Below are 18,705 nucleotides of genomic sequence, written 5' to 3'. Positions count from 1 at the left end.
ATCCTCAAACTAGGACTGGGTCCTGGCGCCCCCAGCTCCTCCTAGCCCAACTCAGAAAAAGGACCCTCAGGAAATACTCGGATTCAGGAGCATCTGCTTCCACTCGGGTCTTTCTCAGCACGGGTGCCCGTGGGCCATTTTCCCCCGCGGTTACCTTTCCGACTTCCCTTGGACCACACCGGAACGCACCAAGTGAGATGTCCCCCACCCCGGGGTCCCCGAAGCAGAAGCTGCAGCTCCCATCTCGGCGCCGTCTCCACTCACAGCTACCACGTGCCGCCACTCCCCTCCATCCCACGCCCCGGCTCGCGCCCCGATGCAGCCTGGTTCCCAAGAGATGGGCCGGGGAGCAGAGCAAGGGCGCGCGGGCATCCACCCACCTCGGGCACTAGGAGGAAGATGGGCCCCGGGCGCGGATCCCAGGTCCAAGCGGGGGGAAGTGTCCGTGGGACTCTGAGGGCTTAGTCGGCCGGCGCGGCGGCCACAAGAAAAGGAAGCGCCAGCGCTGGACTCATTTCCCCAGCCCAGCCCGCGAGGACCGAATCTGAAAGCTGCCGCCCGGGTCTGGAAGCCTGTGAAGGAGGCTGGGAAGGCTCTGAGAGTCATTGGCCAAGGGGCGCCGGCCGCTGCGCACTCCCATTGGCTGGCGAGATCGGAGGCGGGGCCTCGACCTCCAGCGGCACTCGCTGAGGCTGCGAGCTCCCGGCGCAGCTGCCAGACTAGACCCAGCTGGCCTGCGGCGTCATGAGTAGCAGCTTGGACCGAGCGCGGAGCTTCCTGGAGCACCTGGAGGAGCGGGGCGGCCGGGAGGGGGCGGTCCTCGCCGGCGAGTTCAGTGTGAGTGGGCGAGTATGGACGACTGCGCGGCGCTTTGCTGCTCCTCGCCCTGGACCGTCGGGTGCGCCCTGCCGCGCTCTGCCTCTCTCTCTCCTCTCTCTCTTCTCTCTTCTCTTCTCTCTCGGCATCTACAGTGTCTCCTCGCCTCGAGGTCTCTCTGTTTTTCTGTCCTCAGTACTTCTCTGTGTGTCGCTCTCCAGTCCTGTCTGTCTTCACGCTCTGACCTCAGGGCCCTAGAGGGCGAAGTCCACGGCCGGGCTGGGAGGGGCCGCACTCACCCTCGGGTCCCTGCGCCCGGGTCGCGCTCCCGGAACTTTTGGGCTGCTGGGCGGAGTGTGGGCGGGGCTGACGCGCACCTGCTCCTGGCGACCCGGGGTGGTCACTCACTCTTGTGGTCAGTGGAGGAAGCGGCTGGGGAAAGAGGAACCTGGAGGCCCTGCTGTGGAGAGGGTGTGGACGCCAGGCTCGGATTGGCTCTGTGGTCCCACGGCGCTTAACCCATCCCTTCTGGCCTCGGTTTCTCCTTGGGCGAAATGCGGACGCTGAAGACTAAACTGGCCTGAGGATTAAATAACTGGTGTGGGTAAAAAGCGCTTAGCACATCTTGCGCGCTCACTTTGTAGGAGCCTTTGTCACTAGTTATAAATATTCTAAACATTACAGGGAGTAGTGCAAGCCCTGTGTAAGGAATGCTAATATAGCCTCGTAGGCACCGTTTACTACACGTAATGAGATGTTTTAAATATAATAACATGTAACAAACATACGTAAACATGTAAACACAACATGATGACATATATCAAATTTAGAAATATGTGATATACAATAAATATATTAAAAGTTTGATAAATATATGTAAATACTTTATACAATAAACGACTTTATATAATACTTGAGTACAATAAAAATAGATAATAAACAAGTTTAAATAATTTTATTAATAAATATAAATATATAGTCATTATGTAACAATAAATATAAATTATAATTTACACAAACATAACTTCATAAAACAATAGAATAAACAAATGCAACATAGGGAATTATAATTTATAAAATAAGCAATTATTCAATAAGTTCCTAAGTAAATATAAAATATATAACAAATAGATAAAAGTATAAAATAAATCTAAATAATTTACACAAATAAAACAGATACTTTATATGAGAAATGTACAATAAATACAAAAGATATAATTTATTCAATTTGAAAATGTGCATATTAGATGTAAACATATAACACCCAGGTGGTATATGACATCATGCCCATCCCGGTCTCAGTCCAGTCTGGGGCAGTTAGCAATGCTAAGGACCCACTCACTCTAAGGTGGGTGGGGGATGAGCATGGCCAGCCTCCTGCACTCACAGGAATCTTTGGGCCCCTGTAGGTCTTGGTTTCCTTATCTGTATAATAGAATTATCAACAGTAGTACCCACTACACTAGGATATCCATGAGGGCTTACATGACCTAATGGGCATACTAAGTAAAGCACAGAATGGTGGCTGGCACCCAGTGATGGCTTAGCAGGTGTTATTCTCATCATGTCTATGAATACCTGATGATGATGGTAATATGCTATTTACTAATTATAATAATCTAACAGTAAAAATGTTCCTATGGTATCTTGTTACATGAGTAATGTTATACATTGTATTTCACATACATTGCATATTATATATCATATCATTTTTGTTATATTAAATACATAATATATCACAATCATTGTTTACAGTGTAACAAGGATTAAGTCTATAGGGGGTGAATACTGAGAGGTTTGAGTTCAACACACTGTACCACTTTCCAGGGTGGGACTTTGTGTAAGTCGCTCAACTATGTGGTGCCTCAGCTTTCTCACCTGCACAAAGCAACGTCAATAATAGTACCCACTTGGGAGGGACCTTGTGATCTAATGCTCCTAGCACAGAGCCTGGCACAGGGAAGGCCCTCTGAGTCGCTGTTATTATTATTATTATTATTATTATTATTATTATTATTATTATTATATCATTATAATTAGCCGGGCCCTGTGCTATCCGGAGCCTGCACTCACCTCTCACTGGCCACGGTCTTGTGTCTCTATGAGAACTCTGACCTGGCTCCTCTCCTCTCCTCCTTTCCTGCACTCCCTCCCTCCAGGACATCCAGGCCCGCTCAGCTGCCTGGAAGGCTGGTGGCATGTGCTCCACGGAGGCGGGCAGTCAGCCAGGGAACGTGAGGAAGAACCGCTACAAAGACGTGCTGCCTTGTAAGTCAAGGCCTGGGGTGGGTGTGTGTGTGGGGGGGAAGCCACTTTGCACCCCCACCACACCCTGCAGACCTTGTCACCACCGGACCCCAGGCGCTCCCTCCTGAAGCCTGACTGGGTCACAGCCCAGGGGAGTACCTTCGTGGGGTCCCTGCTGAGTGTGCGCGGTGACGGTTGGGGGCGGGGAGACGCGCCTTCTTCCCCACTAGCTTTCATCCGGAAGGCTGGCAGGGCCTTGATACCCCTGTCAACCCCAAATTCCACGTTTCTCACCTCTCCTGATGGCAGATGATCAGACACGAGTGATCCTCTCTCTGCTCCAGGAGGAGGGACAAGGCGATTACATCAATGGCAACTTCATCCGGGTCTGGCTGGGAGTCAGGGAAGGGGAGGATGTGGTGGGGTGTCAATGGGATATCGGTAGTGAATTTAGCTTTTACCAGGGCACAGATGGAAGCCTGGCCTACATCGCCACACAGGGACCCCTGCCTCATACCTTGCTAGACTTCTGGCGCCTTGTCTGGGAGTTTGGGGTCAAGGTCAGCTTTGTGGGAGGGTGAAGTGGGGCCCTCCCTTGGCCCTGTTTCTCCTACCCCCTAACCCAAATCACCTCCCTCTCCTGTTACCCCTCTTGTCTAGGTGATCCTGATGGCATGTCGAGAGATGGAGAATGGGAGGGTAGGTGTCCCCAGCCCCTTGTGCAGGGAGGAGGTAGGAAAAGTCTTGCTAGCTCCTCTCCGATCCCAGGACTCCAGGGCCCAGTTCTCAGAGTGATCACAGTGGCTCTGTTGGAAGCCCATTATTCTTCTCTTAATTTTTTTGTTGATCTTTTCACTTTTATTCAGTGTTGGCAAACCCTCACTTGTTGGTCTTCCCACCACATTCCACACCCCAGACCATAAGGCCCTATATTGTGGCTTCCCTGTGACAGCTCTCACCTCTCCATCTATCCCCTTCATTCACTCCAGTCTAACCACTCTGGCCCTGCTGTTCCTCAGGTGTGCCCAGGACTGCTCTGCCTCAGGGCCTGTGCCCTGGATGTTTCCCTCTGAAAGAGGGGTGAAGGAATCTCCAACTCAGATTTTAGATTTGTCTATTTTCATTTCTCTAAGTTTTTGCTTCAGGAATTTTAAAACTCTATTATTAAACTATAATACACAGATAGGGTTATGTCTTTCTGATAAGTCAATCCCTTTTCCAATATGTAATGTCCTTTATTGCTAGTACTATTCCTTTTTCTAAAATGTACTTTGGTTTTAATATAGCTATTTAAATTTCTTTAGAGTGTGCATAATATATCTTTTCCCATTCTTTTACTTTTTAATCCATGTTCATCTTTATTTTTAAAGTGTATTTCTTGTAGATGGCATGTTGTAGGGACTTACTTTTGTACCCACTCTGACAATCTCTGCTTTAATTGGAGTATTCAGTCTTTAATGTAACTCTCATTAATATTGGGTCTAAATCTACCTACCACCTTGCTATTTGTTTTCTATTTGTTCCATGGGTTCTTTGTTCCTTTCTTCTTATTTTCTGTCTTCTTTCAGATTGAGAATTTTTATGAATCCATTTCATAGTTATTATACACTTATTAGTTACACCTTCTTGTATTATATGCTTAGTGGTGGTGGCTTTAGGGTTTACAATATATATCTTTAACTTACCACAGTTAACATTCAAATAATATTATACCATTTCATGTAAAATGTGAGAACTTTACAATAGCATATTCCAATTTTCCCTTTCTATGCTTTATGCTGTTGCCATAGGTTTTAATTCTAAATATGTAATATACTCTACAATACACTATTATTTTTACTATAGACTATCTTTTTTAAAAGAGGTTTATTGAGATACAGTTCATCTATTTAAAGTGCAATTCAGTTGTTTTTAGTCTATTCCTGAGTTATGCAACCATCACCACAATAACTGTTAGAACACTGTCATCACCCCATTAGAAAACCCTGTATCCATTAGTAGTCACTCCTCATTTCCCACCAACCTCCACCCTAGGCAACCCCTACTCTAGTTTTGATCTTTCTAGATTTGCCTACTCTGGACTTTTCATATAAATAGAATCATATGCTATGTTCTCCTTTGTGACTGGCTTCTTTGACTCAGCATATGTTTTCAGAGTTCCTGTACATTGTAGCATGTGTCTACTTCACTTCTTGTATTGCCGAATGATACATTCCATTGAATGGATCTAGCACCTTTTGTTTATCCATTCATCACGTTATGGAATTTGAGCTGTTTCTAGTTTTTGGCTATTATGAATAATGCTGCTATTTGTGTGCAAGTTTTTGTGTAGAAGTATGTTTTCATTTCTCTTGGGTATATACCTAGAAGTGGAATTGCTGGGTCATTTGCTGACTCTATTTTTAACATTTTGAGGAACTGTCAAACAATTCTCCACAGTGGCTACATCATTTTACATTTCAACCAGCAATATCTAAGGGTTCCAACTGCTTCACATCCTCACCAACCCTTTTTATTGTCTTTTATTATAGCCACCCTATTGGGTGTAAAGTGATATTTGTCTTTTTTTTTAATTGTGGTAAAATATGCATAACATAAAATTTGCCATTTTAACCATTTCAAGTGTACAAGTCAGAGACATTAAGTACATTCAGAATGTATAATCATTCACCACTATCAATTTCCAGATCTTTTTCATCATCCCAAACAGAAACTCTGTACTCATTTAACAATTACTCCCTTTCCCCCCTTCTTCCAGCTTCTGGTACTTTTATTCGACTTTCTGTCTCTATGAATTTGTCTGTTCTAGGTCCCTCATAGAAGTGGAGTCAGACAATACTTGTCCTTTTGTATCTGGCTTAGTGCACTTATAATATTTTCAAGGTTCACCCATACTGAAGCATGTATCAGAATTTCATTCTTTTAAAGGCTGAATAATATAGTACACTGTATATATTATATATACTACATGTTGTTTATCCATTAAGCTGTTGGTGGACATTTGGGTGGTTTCTACCTTTTAGCTATTGTGAATAATGCTGCTATGAACATTGGAGTATAAGTATCTGTTTTGAGTCCCTGATTTCAATTCATTTGGGTATATACCTAGAAGTGAATTGCTGGATCATATGGCAATTCTGTTTAACTTTTTTGCGTTTTGTTTGTTTGTTTGTTTTCCACAGTGACTGCACCATTTCACATGTTAGTTTCTGGTTCTGTTTTGTCCTAATGGGTGGGAAGAGGTATCTCACTGTAGTCTTTCATATGCTTATTTCCCATTTGTATATCTTTTTTGGACAAATATCTGTTCAGACCTTTTGCCTATTTTTTAATTCGGTTATTTGTCTTTTTATTCTTGAGTTGAAAGAGTTCTTCTGGATACAAGTCCCTTATCAATATATGATTTATAAGTATTTTTCCCATTCTGGGGGTTGCCTTTCCATTTTCTTGATAGTATCATTTGAAGCACGAACTCTAATTCTGAGGAATTCTAGCCTGTCTATTGTTTTGCTTGTGCTTTTGGTGTTGTAGCTGAGAAATCAATGTCTAACTAAAGGTCATAAAGATTTACTCCTATGTTTTCTCCTAAGTGTTTTATAATTTTATGTCTTATATTTAGGTCTGTGATTCATTTTGAGTTAATATTTGTGTATTGTATGAGGTAGGGGTTCAAAGTCATTCTTTTGCACGTAGATATCCAGTTGTCTCAGCATCATTTGTTGAAAAGATTATGCTTTCCCCATTGAATGGTCTTTGTATCCTTGTTGAAAACCAATTGACAATAAATAAATGTAAGGATTTATTTCTGGACTCTCAATTCTATCCCATTGATTGATATGTCTGTGTTTGTGCCAGTACCATGTGGTTTTGATTTTTGTAGCTTTGTAGTAGGTTTTGAAATCAGGAAGTCCTCCAAATTTGTTCTTCTTTTTTCAAGATTGCTTTGCTATCTATTCTCAGTCACTTATTGTACAGAAAAGAGCTAACCAAGCAGGCAGAAGGGCTTATGCTTAAAAATCCTCCCTGCAAGTTTGGCTCATAGCTGGAAATTGGATTTCTAATAAAAGTGGCTCACTTTTTATACAAACAATATGATTTATGTGAACACTTGCTTTCCTTCTAGGAATCCAAAGTTTTGGTACTTTTTTTTTTTTTTTTGCTTTGGTACAAGTTTTGCTAGTCAGAGGGTGCCTACATCCCTCCCACATAAAGTGCCCCAATAATAACCCTGGGCTGAGTCCCTAATGAGCTTTCTGTGGACATTTCACACATGTTGTCACAACTCATTGCTGGGGGAATTAAGCACATGTGGCCCACTGGAAGAGGATCCTTGGAAAGCTAGTACTTTGTTTCCCTCAGACCTCACCCCATATGTCTTTTAGCTTTGCTGATTTTATTGTATCCTTTCATTGTAATAAATCATGGCCATGAGTATCGCTCTATGCTCAATCCTATGAGTCCTCCTAGTGAGTCATCAGACCTGAGGTGGTCTCAGGTATCTACGACACACCTATTAATGTTAATAACAACTTGCCAATATCTTCAAAATGCCTTTTGGGAGTTTGATAAAGATTGCTTGAATCAGTCTATCAGTTTGCCATCTTAACGTTGTCATCTTAATATTGTCTTCCAATCCATGAACATGGATATCTTTCCATTTATCTAGGTCCTCTTTAATTTTTTTCAGCAATGATTTGTAGTGTCTAGAAGATTTGCACTTTTGTTAAATTCCTAAGTAGTTTATATTTTTTTATGTTATTGTAAATAAAGTGCTTTTCTTAATTTCATTTTTCAGTTTGCTTATTGCAAACCAAATGGTTTTCTCTATATAGAAATATAATCGATTTTTCCATATTGACTTTGTATCCTGCAAGCTTGCTTAACTCACTTATTAGCTCTAATTGTGTGTGTGTGTGTGTGTGTGTGTGTGTGTGTGTGTGTGTGTGTGTGTGTGTGTATTCTTTGGGGTTTTCTATATATATAACATTATGTTGTCTGCAAATTGAGATAGTTTTGCTTCTTCCTTTTCAGCCTGGGTTTCCTCCATTCCTCCCTCCCTTTCTCCCTTTCCTCCCTTTCTTTTTCTTTCTTTCTTTCTCTTTCTCTCTTCCTCCCTCCTTTCCTTCCTTCCTTCATGTCTTTTATCCTAATTGCACTGGCTAGAACTTCCAGTACAAAGTCAACAGAAGTGGAAAGTGCAAACACCCTTGTCTTGTTCCTGATCTTAAGGGAAAAACATTCAGTCTCTCACCACTAAGTATTAGGTTCGCTGTAGGTTTTTGTTTTGTTTTTCTTTTTAGACTTTTTTTTTAATTATAAGGAATTTCCTTTCTATTTCTAGTTTCTTTCATGTTTTTATTATGAAATGGTGTTGAATTTTGTCCCCAAATTTTTTGCATCTATTCAGATGATCATGTGTCTTTGTTTTATTTATTTTTTATTAATATGGTGTATGACATTGATTGATTTTCATATATTGAATGAACTTTGCATTCCTGGGGTTAATCCCAGTTGGTCATATTGTATAATCCTTTGCTAGTATTTTGTTAATGATTTTTGTGTCTATATCCAGGAGATATTGATTAGTAGTTTTCTTGTGATGACTATGTCTGGTTTTGGTATCAGAGCAATACTGGCCTCATATAATATGTTGGGAAATGCTTAATATGTTGGGAAATGTTACCTCTTCTTCACTTTTTTTGGAAAAGCTTGTGAAAGATTGCTATTAATTTTTCCTTATTTGGTAAAATTCACTAGATGAATTTTAAAGATGTTAAAAAAATCTCCTAAAGATGTTAAAAATCAGAACTATATTTTACATTTCACCACATTTTTACCTTTTCTTTACTCTTCATACTTTTGTGTAGATCCATATTCCATCAAGTATCATGTTCCTTTTGTGTGAAGAGCTTACTTTAATAGTTTTCATAATGCAGGTTTTCTTGTAATAAGTTCTCTCAGCTTTTGTTTGTCTGAAAGGTTTTTTTTGTTGTTGTTTTGTTTTTTAAATTTCAGCACTTTTAGGATGTCACACCATTGACCTCTGGCTTGAAGAGCGTCTGACAAAATTCTGCTGTCATTCTTATGCTGTTCATACTCAGTGTGTAATGTGTCTTGTTTTGTGTGATGTTTTTAAGATTTTCTCTTTATCATTGTTTTTTCAGCAATTGATCATGATCTGCATTGGTGTGGTTTTCTTTATGTTTATATGATTCATTGACCTTGAATCTGTGGGTTCATAGTTTCATCAAATTTGAAATTTTTTCCCAGCTATTATTTCTTCAAATATAGTTTCTGTTTTCCCCTCTCTCCTCTCCTTCCAGACACATGCATTAGACCACTTGATATATTTCCACAGGTAACTGATTCTCTGTTTATTTTTCTCTCAGTCATTTTTTCCTCTCTGTTTCACTTTGAGTAGTTTCTATCACTGTGTCTTCATGTTCACTGATCTTTTCTTCTGGTGACTAATCTGCTATTAGTGAAATTTTCATTTCGTATACCCAGGATGCCAAAAAAAATGTATACAAATGGGCACTTGGGTCAACATTGCTCAAGCAATAGTTCACCGTAATTAGAAGTACCTGGATGCTCATGGTAACCATTTTGAGCACCTCTTGTAATTGCAGAAGTCAAATGTGACTTGTATTCGTATTTCGTTACTGGTATATATTGAGTATTACAATTTTAATACAGTTTTCCTTTCTCAAAATGTGTATACATTTTTTTTGGCACTGTATTTTATTTTGCCTCTCTATAAATTCTGTTAGGTCTTTAAAAAAGTCTTTGATTTCACTTTTTATCACATTCATGTTCTATTTTTCATCTGAGTATATTTATATTTATAAAAGCTATTTTTAAGGTCTTTGCGTCTTTCCTCATATCTATTGAGACCTATTGAGTCTTTTTTCTACTGATTTTTCTCCTGGTTATGTGTCATATTTTCTTGCTTCTTTGTATGTCTAGTAAATTTTTATTGGATGCTTGAATTTTTAATTTTACAAAGGTGTTAGATTTTGTTGTCTTCCTTTAAAGAGTGTTGGACCTTTTTCTGGAAGACAGCTAAGTTACTTTCGGATGTTTGATCATTTTGAGGTTTGTTTTTAAAAGCAGGTCTAGAGTAACCTTTATTCTAGAATTAATTTTGTTCTAACATGTGGTCCTTCTGGGTCCCCTACTAAATGCCCCTTATAATCAATCAGGTCTCCACTCTGGCTGGAGGGAATGTAAATTATTCTTGTCCCATTGTGAACTATAGGAAATGTTCATCTTACAGGTCTCTAGTTATTATTCTTTGATGGAGAGTTATTCTTGCCTTGCCTCATAGGGTTTCACATTATATATATGTGCTCAGATTATTATTCAGCTAAAGACTCAAAGCGAATTCTATGTAGACTTCTGGAGTTTTTTTCTTTTGTTTGCATCATTTTGTTCTTTCCTGGACTCTGCCCTAAAATTCTAGCTGCCTTGGCCTTCCTGAGCCATGATCTCTGGCTTCTCAGCTCAGTGGGATCATTGGACTCTGTGTCCAGCAGCCTGGTGACTGCCTCTCAGCAGTAAGCTGGAGCGGTCACAGGGTTTGACGCATGTCTTTCCCTTTGTTCAGTGATCACAGTCCTATAATGCCTGTCGTCCAATGTCTGAAAATATATTTATCTAAGATTTTCTTGTTGCTTACAGTAGGAGAATATTCTGGACCATCTTCCTCCTGCATTGTCAGAAGCTCGACACTCAGTCTGTGTGTTTAAACTGATGAGGCTCTGGCCTCCATTAGAGCTGCAGCTGCCTGTGCTACCACCAGCAATGCCTGGGGTCCTGTGGAATGCATATGTATTGAGTGTGAACTGTGAAGCAAACTCCCCCTCTTCACTCCCTGCCCTTTCTCCCTTGCCTTTTACAGAAAAAGTGTGAGCGTTACTGGGCCCAAGAACAGGAGCCACTGCAGATTGGGCTTTTCTGCATCACCCTGGTGAGCTGGGGCACAGGTGGAAACAGCGTTTAATGGAGTCTTAGATGTTGTGGGAACTTTCATGGAAGATTCTCAGGGTGTGAAAGCTTTTGGGCTGGGCACAAAAGGAGAACAAAAGGGCACAAAACATTTCCCACAGTCCTCTCACACTGCAAGGAACTCTCTGGTATTAATATGCAAACAGTCATAACTCAATATATGCATTGCTTTTGCATTTTAACCATGATCATGGTTATGTCTATAAATATAAATGCACCTGGTTAGGTTCTTAAATCTTTATGTCCATTCCCATTTCAAAACAACTCAGGAAAATCTCTCACCTGATGTGATGCACACAGTTGGTAGTAAAACTTGTTTTACACACAAAGAAATCTTTTTTTTTCCCCACTGTAAATAAGCTTATTTAGGTTTTTAATTATGGTTCCTCTTTCTACCCTCTGTCAAATATTTGCTTCACAAAAGCCATGGGGGATGTTTGGGCTAACTTAATTTTTAAAAATATGTTGTTCATACTTGATTTTAAATCAGAAATGCATTGCTTTCTATAAACATATCTTTGTGCACTTGCGATCTTTGTTCTCCTCCCTCTTCTCTCCTGCCCCCATCCGCAGGCCAGGGAGACATGGCTGAATGAAGACATCATACTCCGGTCCCTTCAGGTCACCTTCCAGAAGGTACTAAAAGGGGAGGAAGAGGTTCCCACACAGGGAGAGCTGTTTCCTGTCTGTTTTCTCATCTGTAAAATGGGCATTAACAGTAGTATCCATCTCCTCAGTTATTATCTGTTGGATTTAAAAGGAAGGTGTTCAGAATTGGGCCTGACATGTGGTAGGTGCCCAATAAATGCTTTTCTTTCTTTTTTTAAATATTCTTTGCCACACTTTTCTTGTGTTTTAGAAATATCGTTCTGTGTACCAGCTGCAGTATATATCCTGGCCGGACAGAGGAGTCCCCAGCAATCCGGACCATGTGCTCGCCATGGTGGAGGAAGCCCGTCACCTCCAGGGCTCTGGCTCCAGCCCCCTTTGTGTTCACTGCAGGTTAAGTAGATGGGCTTTACAGAGGTCTGGTGAGACAGAGGGGCCAGGAAGTGGGGGAGGGAGGTTTGGAGCTGGTCTTGCGGTTTGAGTGCCTGAGGCCACACTTGCTCTTGCTGCATCACCTGAAATTGTTAGCATTTATTGAAGGCAACCTGCCTGATGGGTAGCAAGCACACAGTTGATGCTAAACAAATGTAAGCAATTAAAAAGTTTTTTCTTTTAAATTATAACCTGGGGAATCTGGGAATTCAAAGGTGCTGCAGGAAACCCCCCATTAGGGCCCCCACCCCCAAATGCCCACTTGAAAAGGGCTGTGGGCGGGCCCCCACCAAACTCTCTCTTCTTGCATTTCAGCGCGGGCTGTGGGCGAACAGGCGTCTTGTGTGCGGTGGATTATGTGAGACAGTTGCTCCTAACCCAGGTATGAAGAGGCCACGCATGCGTGCCTGTGCAGCGTGATCCCCTGCCCAGGAGAGCCTGCTCATGAGCGCTGTCTCTCTGCCCCAGATGCTCCCACCTTATTTCAGCCTCTTCGATCTGGTCCTCGAGATGCGGAAGCAGCGGCCTACAGCTGTGCAGACAGAGGTGTGAGCCTCAGATTCCCCCTTCCAAGGACATGTCCCACCTCCTTTGTCTTCCCTTCTTGACGACCCCTCTTCCTCTTCCAGGAGCAATACAGGTTCCTGCACCACACGGTGGCCCAGATGTTCTTCTCAGCACTCCAAAATGCCAACCCCCAGTCCCAGCACCTCAAGGAGGTACCAAGACCCCCTTCCCACCCTTCCATACACCAGCATCTTCAGACCAGAACCCAGAGCACAGGTCTAGGACCACCCCATCACATATCCAGCCCTGGCCTCCTTTGGGGGCCACGGACTGACTCACTAGATGTCTACCTTTGACCTCCTCCTTGCTCCCTTATCAGCCTGTTCCCTCTTCAGCGTACCCCACAGTGATCTTCATCAGGGGCCTGGCCAGTTTCCCTGAAGCCTCATGCCCTTACCCTCCGGTCTTTTCCAGAATTGTGCCCCACTCTATGACAATGCCCACTCCCTCCGGACTTCCCTGGCCCTTTCTGCCATGCCCCGCCCACCTGGCGGGGTCCTCAGGTACCCAGCTCCAGCCCTTCATTCTTCCCTTTGCAATTTCTCACGCTCAGCTCTGAGGCTAACCCTTTCCTCACCCTTGAAACGCTATTCCTGTCCTTGCTGTTCACTTCAGTAAATATTCGCTGGCCCTTTGAACTGAGCTCTGGGAACCTGCCCCATTAGGACTCCTTAATCCCCAGAGATCCCATGCCTCTTTGCCTCTAAGGCTAGCCCTGCGGTCCAGTGTTAACCCTTCCCTCGCTCCCCTAGTCATTCATTAATTCAGCAAATATTTTTTGACACCGCCCACTTGACATGAGTGCTGCGGACGTTGAGTTGACCCTCCTTGGCAACAGAAATTACGCCCAATCGTCCTTGAGACTGGCTCTCCATTTTGAGGCTATCCTTTCCTCCTCTTTAGATGCCACTTCCTCATTCTTTTATCCAATAAACAATTACACAGAAATGACCTCTCCTCAAAACCAATGCCTTGCCCCATTCCTCTGCCAGGCTGGCCCCTTCCCTCCTTCACTCACTTACCTTGCTGGGAGCTGAGACAGGCAAACAAGAGCCCCTTACCCAGAGACCCCGCCCTCTCCCCCCAGACCTGCCTGCTCCCAGCCCCCAGCCTTGCGCCGCCTGGGGCGGGAAGGAAGCGGAGGGTTTGTGGGCTGAGCACTCTACCCCACCCGGCCCTCCCTCAGCTCGACGGTTTCACTTCCTCCCTGCCTCCCCAACACTGCAGGAGCATTTCAGTGCCGGGGCCCCGGGCCCTCGCCATGGCTAACACGTACGCGGTGGTGCAGAAGCGCGGGGCCCCGGCCGGCACCGGGTCGGGGTCCGGGGCACAAGGCACGGAGGGGACTCCGCTCTACAGCCAGGTTATGCCGCGTGCCCGGCGGACGCAGGCGCCCGCGGAGGACGCACGGGGGGTGCTGCCCGGCCGCGGTGAGTCGGCCTGGCGCTGGGCTGGGAAGGGCTGGCCCCCACCTGCTCCTTCTCGGGACCCCATGCTGCTGGATCTCCGTCCCCCAGGCCAGACTGGCCACCGCCCGGGGCTGCTGCCCGCTGGTTGGTCACGCCCGGAAGTGGGCCCGGGGCTGGGTGAGCTTCTCCAGAGATGCCATCTCTTCTGGGCGGGGGTCTTGGACCTGGCGGTGCCCCGGGTGTACACCCCTCCCGATGGGCCCGGTCCCGCGCTCCTAGCCAGACCTATCCGACCCGGTGGAGGTCTCTGCCCTGGGCTGGTTCTGGCACTCCACGGGCGGCGCGAACTGATGCATGGGGTGTGGTGTCCTGCCCACAGTTCCTGCGGACCCCAGCCCTGCTGCGCCTGGCGCCTATGAGGATGTGGCTGATGGATCTCAGACCGGTGGGCTAGGTAAGTAAGACAAAGCCCAAGTAGCTGGGACTCTGCGACTTGGGCTGAATCCCTGCAGTTTGGGTTTTAGGAACGGTAGCATGAGGCTCAGGCCCTCAAAGTCCTATGGATGGGGCTGCAGTGAGCCAGGAGAGCCTGGAGGCGCAGGGGTGGTCTTCCACAAGTTGCCTACCTTTCCACATCTCCGCTTCTTCATGAGACCCACCATGCCCTTCCTCTCCCAGGCTTCAACCTGCGCATCGGAAGGCCTAAAGGGCCCCGGGACCCGCCTGCCGAGTGGAGCCGGGTGTGAGTGCTGCGCCCAGGCCTGTCTGCTACTCCACGTGGTTGCCTGGATGTTGAGGCCATGCTCTGCTGTGTGAAGTGTTGGGCATGGGAAGGCTGGGCTTGGATCAAAATAAAATTTCTCAGGGTGGGAAATGTGGGGGTTTTGTCCCAGTGATTATAGCATTCAAGGCTTGAGGCTGGGGGAGGTAGTGGGAGATAACGACTGGTGAGGCTACACTGAGCAGATTCAAAAATGAGCATAAGGAATGGGCCCATCCCCAAGTGCTCCCCAGTTGTGAAGAAGAGAGTGGACAGATGGGATTCTAGAGACTGCCCCCATTACCATATAATAGACTAGTTCATCTCAGTGTCTATGTCTCCCTCACGCAGACATTCAGCTGATGACACAGGGAGATGGATGGACCCTGACAAAGACTGATGGACTCCCCCACCATTCAGACAGATCCAAGCTAGGCATGCCAACAGCCAAGTAGGCTGATTTCAGACAGACTGGTAAAAAGATCTTTAAATGGGCAGACAGACAGATGGACACCAACCTCGACAGGTAGATAGCCATACCTCTAGACAGCCAGACCTTCAAAGGGTCAGTCCACAGCTGGATGGATGGATCTCCAGCCAGAGAGAGAGATGAACCAACAGCCTGACAGACCACCCCAGCACAAGAGACCACCAAAAAGACAGACCCCCCTCTCCCAGCAAGGTAACCAGACAGACACCAGCCAGATGGATCACTAGCTGGACAGACTCCCAGACAGATATAAACAGATCCCTCCTGAACAGACAAAGGCAACCTCTAAGCTAGCCAGATCCACCCTCAGGTGGGAGGACAGACTCCTAATTAGCTAGAAGTATTCCCAGCCAGACACCAGCCACATAGACCCTTGATTGCACAGACAATGCTTGGTGGCAATGAATTAATTTGTCGAGTGCTGTAAGGTCTCTGAATGAGAAGCAGCTCAACCAGCAGAAACCAGGACTTCTAAGGAAACCTAGGGATTCTCCAGTTTAATGGGGAACAGGAGGCCAGCATCATCTGGAGTCCAAACTCTCAGGCAAGGACTGGAGCTAACCTTGATGGAAGTGGCAGGAGGGAGACTCCAGGGCTGCTGGTAAACAGGAGAGTCAAGGTGTGTTTAGAAGCCCTAAGTTATTAAGTGAATACAAATAGCTAACACTGACTTAGCACATAGATTGTTATTAATCTTCACAGCAACTCTACAGTAAAGGTGACGAGAAAAATTCTGAGATGTCCTAAATTAAATTACAGCAGTCAGGAGAGTGAGAGAAAGAGACAAGAATGATTAACTGGTTAATAGCTATGGGCCAGCTAACAAAAGACTGCTCACATTCCTGAATGTAAGTTGGAGATTTGAATAAACTTCTGTAGAGACCACCAGACCCCACAGCATCCTGCTTAAGCATGAACTTTCAGGACTATTGCCCGGTGCCAATCAAAAGTAGTAAATATTTCTTCCTTACAGACTGTGCACCTATCCTAGAACTGTCCTCCATCTTCACCCCTTCCCACCCTCTTATCTGGAGCCAATATAAATTCTTTCAAAACAACTTACACCTTTATTCACCGAAACATAATGTATAAAAGTGCCTGTCAACTCCAGGACGGCAGACAGGTTGCCTTCTCCACCTAGCCCTGCTGCTGGTGGTTTAGACTGCATGGCCCAGGAACTGCCGTTTTCTGGCTAGCATTTGACTCAATAGGCTCTTTCTTTCAGAAAAGTTTTGACTGTGAAAGTTTTTGTTTAAGGAGGTAACTTTTTATCCCCACTTCCCGTAGCCCAGTGATAACTGCAATCATTTAATGTTTCTTTAAACATTTAGGCCTGTACCATAATGGTTAATAGCTTGGACTCAGTCACTGACTAGTATGATCTTGCACAAATTTCTTTGTCTCTCCTTGGTTACATTTCCTAGTCTGTAAAATGGTGACAACAGAGTTATCTTTATCCTAGGGTTGCCACATAGGTGATTGTTCAGAGCAAGAGTGAACCTGGATTTTTACAACAGGCGTAGAAAGGAAGATTTCTTATTTTTTCAGGGATTATCCCCACAATAATATAGAATTCTATATACTTATAGTTGGAATGATAATATTGAAAGCTCTTCCTAAGACCTAAATAAATGAAAGTAAATTTGATTATGCATTCTCCTGCTTTAAACCCAGTGGCTCTAGTCTTTGATAACAGTTGCATTTTAAATCAGTGGGCAGAAAATGGTTTATTCAACATAGGTTATTAAGATAATTAAGTAGTCATTTAGGAAAAAAAGTTTGAGCCATACATCATAACTTACAGTGGAATAAATTCCATATGCACCAAAGATTTAAATGTAAAATATTAAACCATAAAAGTATTAGAATAAATTATGGGAAAATGTCTTTATAATCTTGGACTGCAGCAGTCCTTGCAAACTATGGAATGACAAATCAGAAACCCAAAAGAAATTTCAATAAATGTTAATGCATAAAAATATTCCAACCGTACAAAAATCATCCATAAGCACAGTCAGAAATGTCAATGTAAGAAATCCAAACCTGTAGAGAATCTTTATGAGTTTACTCAAGCCAAACTGACAATAATTGCCCAGAAGCAAAATCTCAATGGATAGAGAAAATGTTCCAGAGATTGGCAGTTTTGTAGCTTATTTTATACATTAAAAGTAGGAGCTGTAAGGAAGGTTACATGAAATCCATTGGTGATATATTAATAAGAGGGCAGGAAAAAGCAAAATAAGAGGAAATCTCTGGGATTGGATAAAAAATAAAATAGACACTTCTTTTACATTGATGGGTACAGGATAGTTAATAACGTTTACAGCACATAGAGGTGGTATTCGGGCAACAAGATAACAATGAGGGGTTCTGTGGTCTCCTGCCCTGATGCTGGTGGGGTGTGTCCTGAAGAGTCTGGAAAAGATTACTCTGACCTTTCAAAGGTCTGTTATCTTGGAAAAGACAACAACAGACAGGCTCACCTAAGGTAAAGATTGACTTTTGTCAAGGAAGCTACAGGCCTAGGAGATGACTACCCGCCATGACCCACTGTTAGTTAGGGATTTTTATGTTCAAACCTTCTTATGTGGTAACTTTTGGTCTCTAAGTTTTCAGAGCCTGCCATGCTAGCCTCCCCTGAGCTTGTCAGTTTAGTTTGTAGCCCCTTTTCTGTCCACAGAAAATTAATGACAAACTTGAAAAAAATTTGTAAGTGAGATCAAACGGCTAATTTTCTGAGAGGTAAAAGCTCCTATGAATCAGTAAAAGCCAAAAACTCAAAAATGTGTTATGATGCCCTATCTCATGTGTAATTAAAAAAACATGAAAATTAGAGCTATACTGAGATAGTCATTTCCACTTACGTTAGCAAAGATGAAAACATTTAATGGATTGTGTGGACTGAGATGTGAGGAGACAAATGTTCTCATATAGTGCAGGTGGGGTATAAATTCATACCTCTGTGGAGAACACTTTAAAAATATCTGTTAAAATTAAAAATGCATGTAGTATTTGAACCAGAACTTTCATTTCTAGGCATTTATCTTACATGGGTACTCACAGAACTCCAAATGACTATTTCACCAGCTTAGTCACTGTATCACTATCTATAGTAACAGAAGATGAGAAACACTTTAAATCTTCTTGGCAGGGCCCTGGTGAAATAAATGCTACAATGGAATATGCAGCTATAATAAAAAGGAATGAGGACACATATGCACTGGTATGGAAATCTCCAAATCACATGGTACAAAAAAAGAGTATATTAACTTATATTAAAATATATATTTTATATGAACATACATACATATGATTTTCCTTGGATATGCATAAAATATCTTTGGAAAAAGCACAAGAAACTTGAGGGA

The 18,705-nt window shown here is 43.6% G+C and overlaps 1 protein-coding gene across 3 annotated transcripts; it reads left to right on the top strand.

Annotated features, from left to right (window-relative positions):
* The first annotated feature begins 604 nt into the window (after positions 1-604).
* PTPN18 (protein tyrosine phosphatase non-receptor type 18) lies at positions 605-16,984 on the top strand. Of its 3 annotated transcripts, XM_019627053.1 has the most exons (15): positions 609-837; positions 2,976-3,084; positions 3,373-3,449; positions 3,528-3,623; positions 3,724-3,762; positions 10,964-11,032; positions 11,644-11,706; positions 11,930-12,072; positions 12,427-12,493; positions 12,580-12,657; positions 12,741-12,830; positions 13,093-13,181; positions 13,906-14,108; positions 14,467-14,541; positions 14,766-16,984. In XM_019627053.1, the coding sequence occupies exons 1-15, from the start codon at positions 745-747 to the stop codon at positions 14,831-14,833; spliced, it is 1,359 nt and encodes a 452-aa protein (XP_019482598.1). In that variant the 5' UTR covers positions 609-744; the 3' UTR covers positions 14,834-16,984. The 3 variants fall into 3 exon arrangements, with proteins under 3 accessions (XP_019482599.1, XP_019482600.1, XP_019482598.1); XM_019627054.1 differs by lacking the exon at positions 13,093-13,181 and having other exon boundaries at positions 605-837; positions 12,580-12,659; XM_019627055.1 differs by lacking the exon at positions 12,427-12,493 and having other exon boundaries at positions 607-837; positions 12,600-12,657.
* The last annotated feature ends 1,721 nt before the right edge of the window (positions 16,985-18,705 follow it).

Source organism: Hipposideros armiger, unplaced genomic scaffold (genome assembly GCF_001890085.2).
Source record: "Hipposideros armiger isolate ML-2016 unplaced genomic scaffold, ASM189008v1 scaffold_703, whole genome shotgun sequence".
NCBI classification, from domain to species: domain Eukaryota; kingdom Metazoa; phylum Chordata; class Mammalia; order Chiroptera; family Hipposideridae; genus Hipposideros; species Hipposideros armiger.
The sequence above is the reverse complement of the archived record's forward strand: the minus strand, read 5'-3'. Positions and strand labels throughout refer to the sequence as shown.

Coding starts and splice junctions, on each gene's coding strand:
- PTPN18 (XM_019627053.1), top strand. CDS start 745: ATGAGTAGCAGCTTGGACCGAGCGCGGAGCTTCCTGGAGCACCTGGAG. Junction 838..2,975: donor TCCTCGCCGGCGAGTTCAGT/GTGAGTGGGCGA, acceptor CCCTCCCTCCAG/GACATCCAGGCCCGCTCAGC. Junction 11,707..11,929: donor TTCAGGTCACCTTCCAGAAG/GTACTAAAAGGG, acceptor CTTGTGTTTTAG/AAATATCGTTCTGTGTACCA.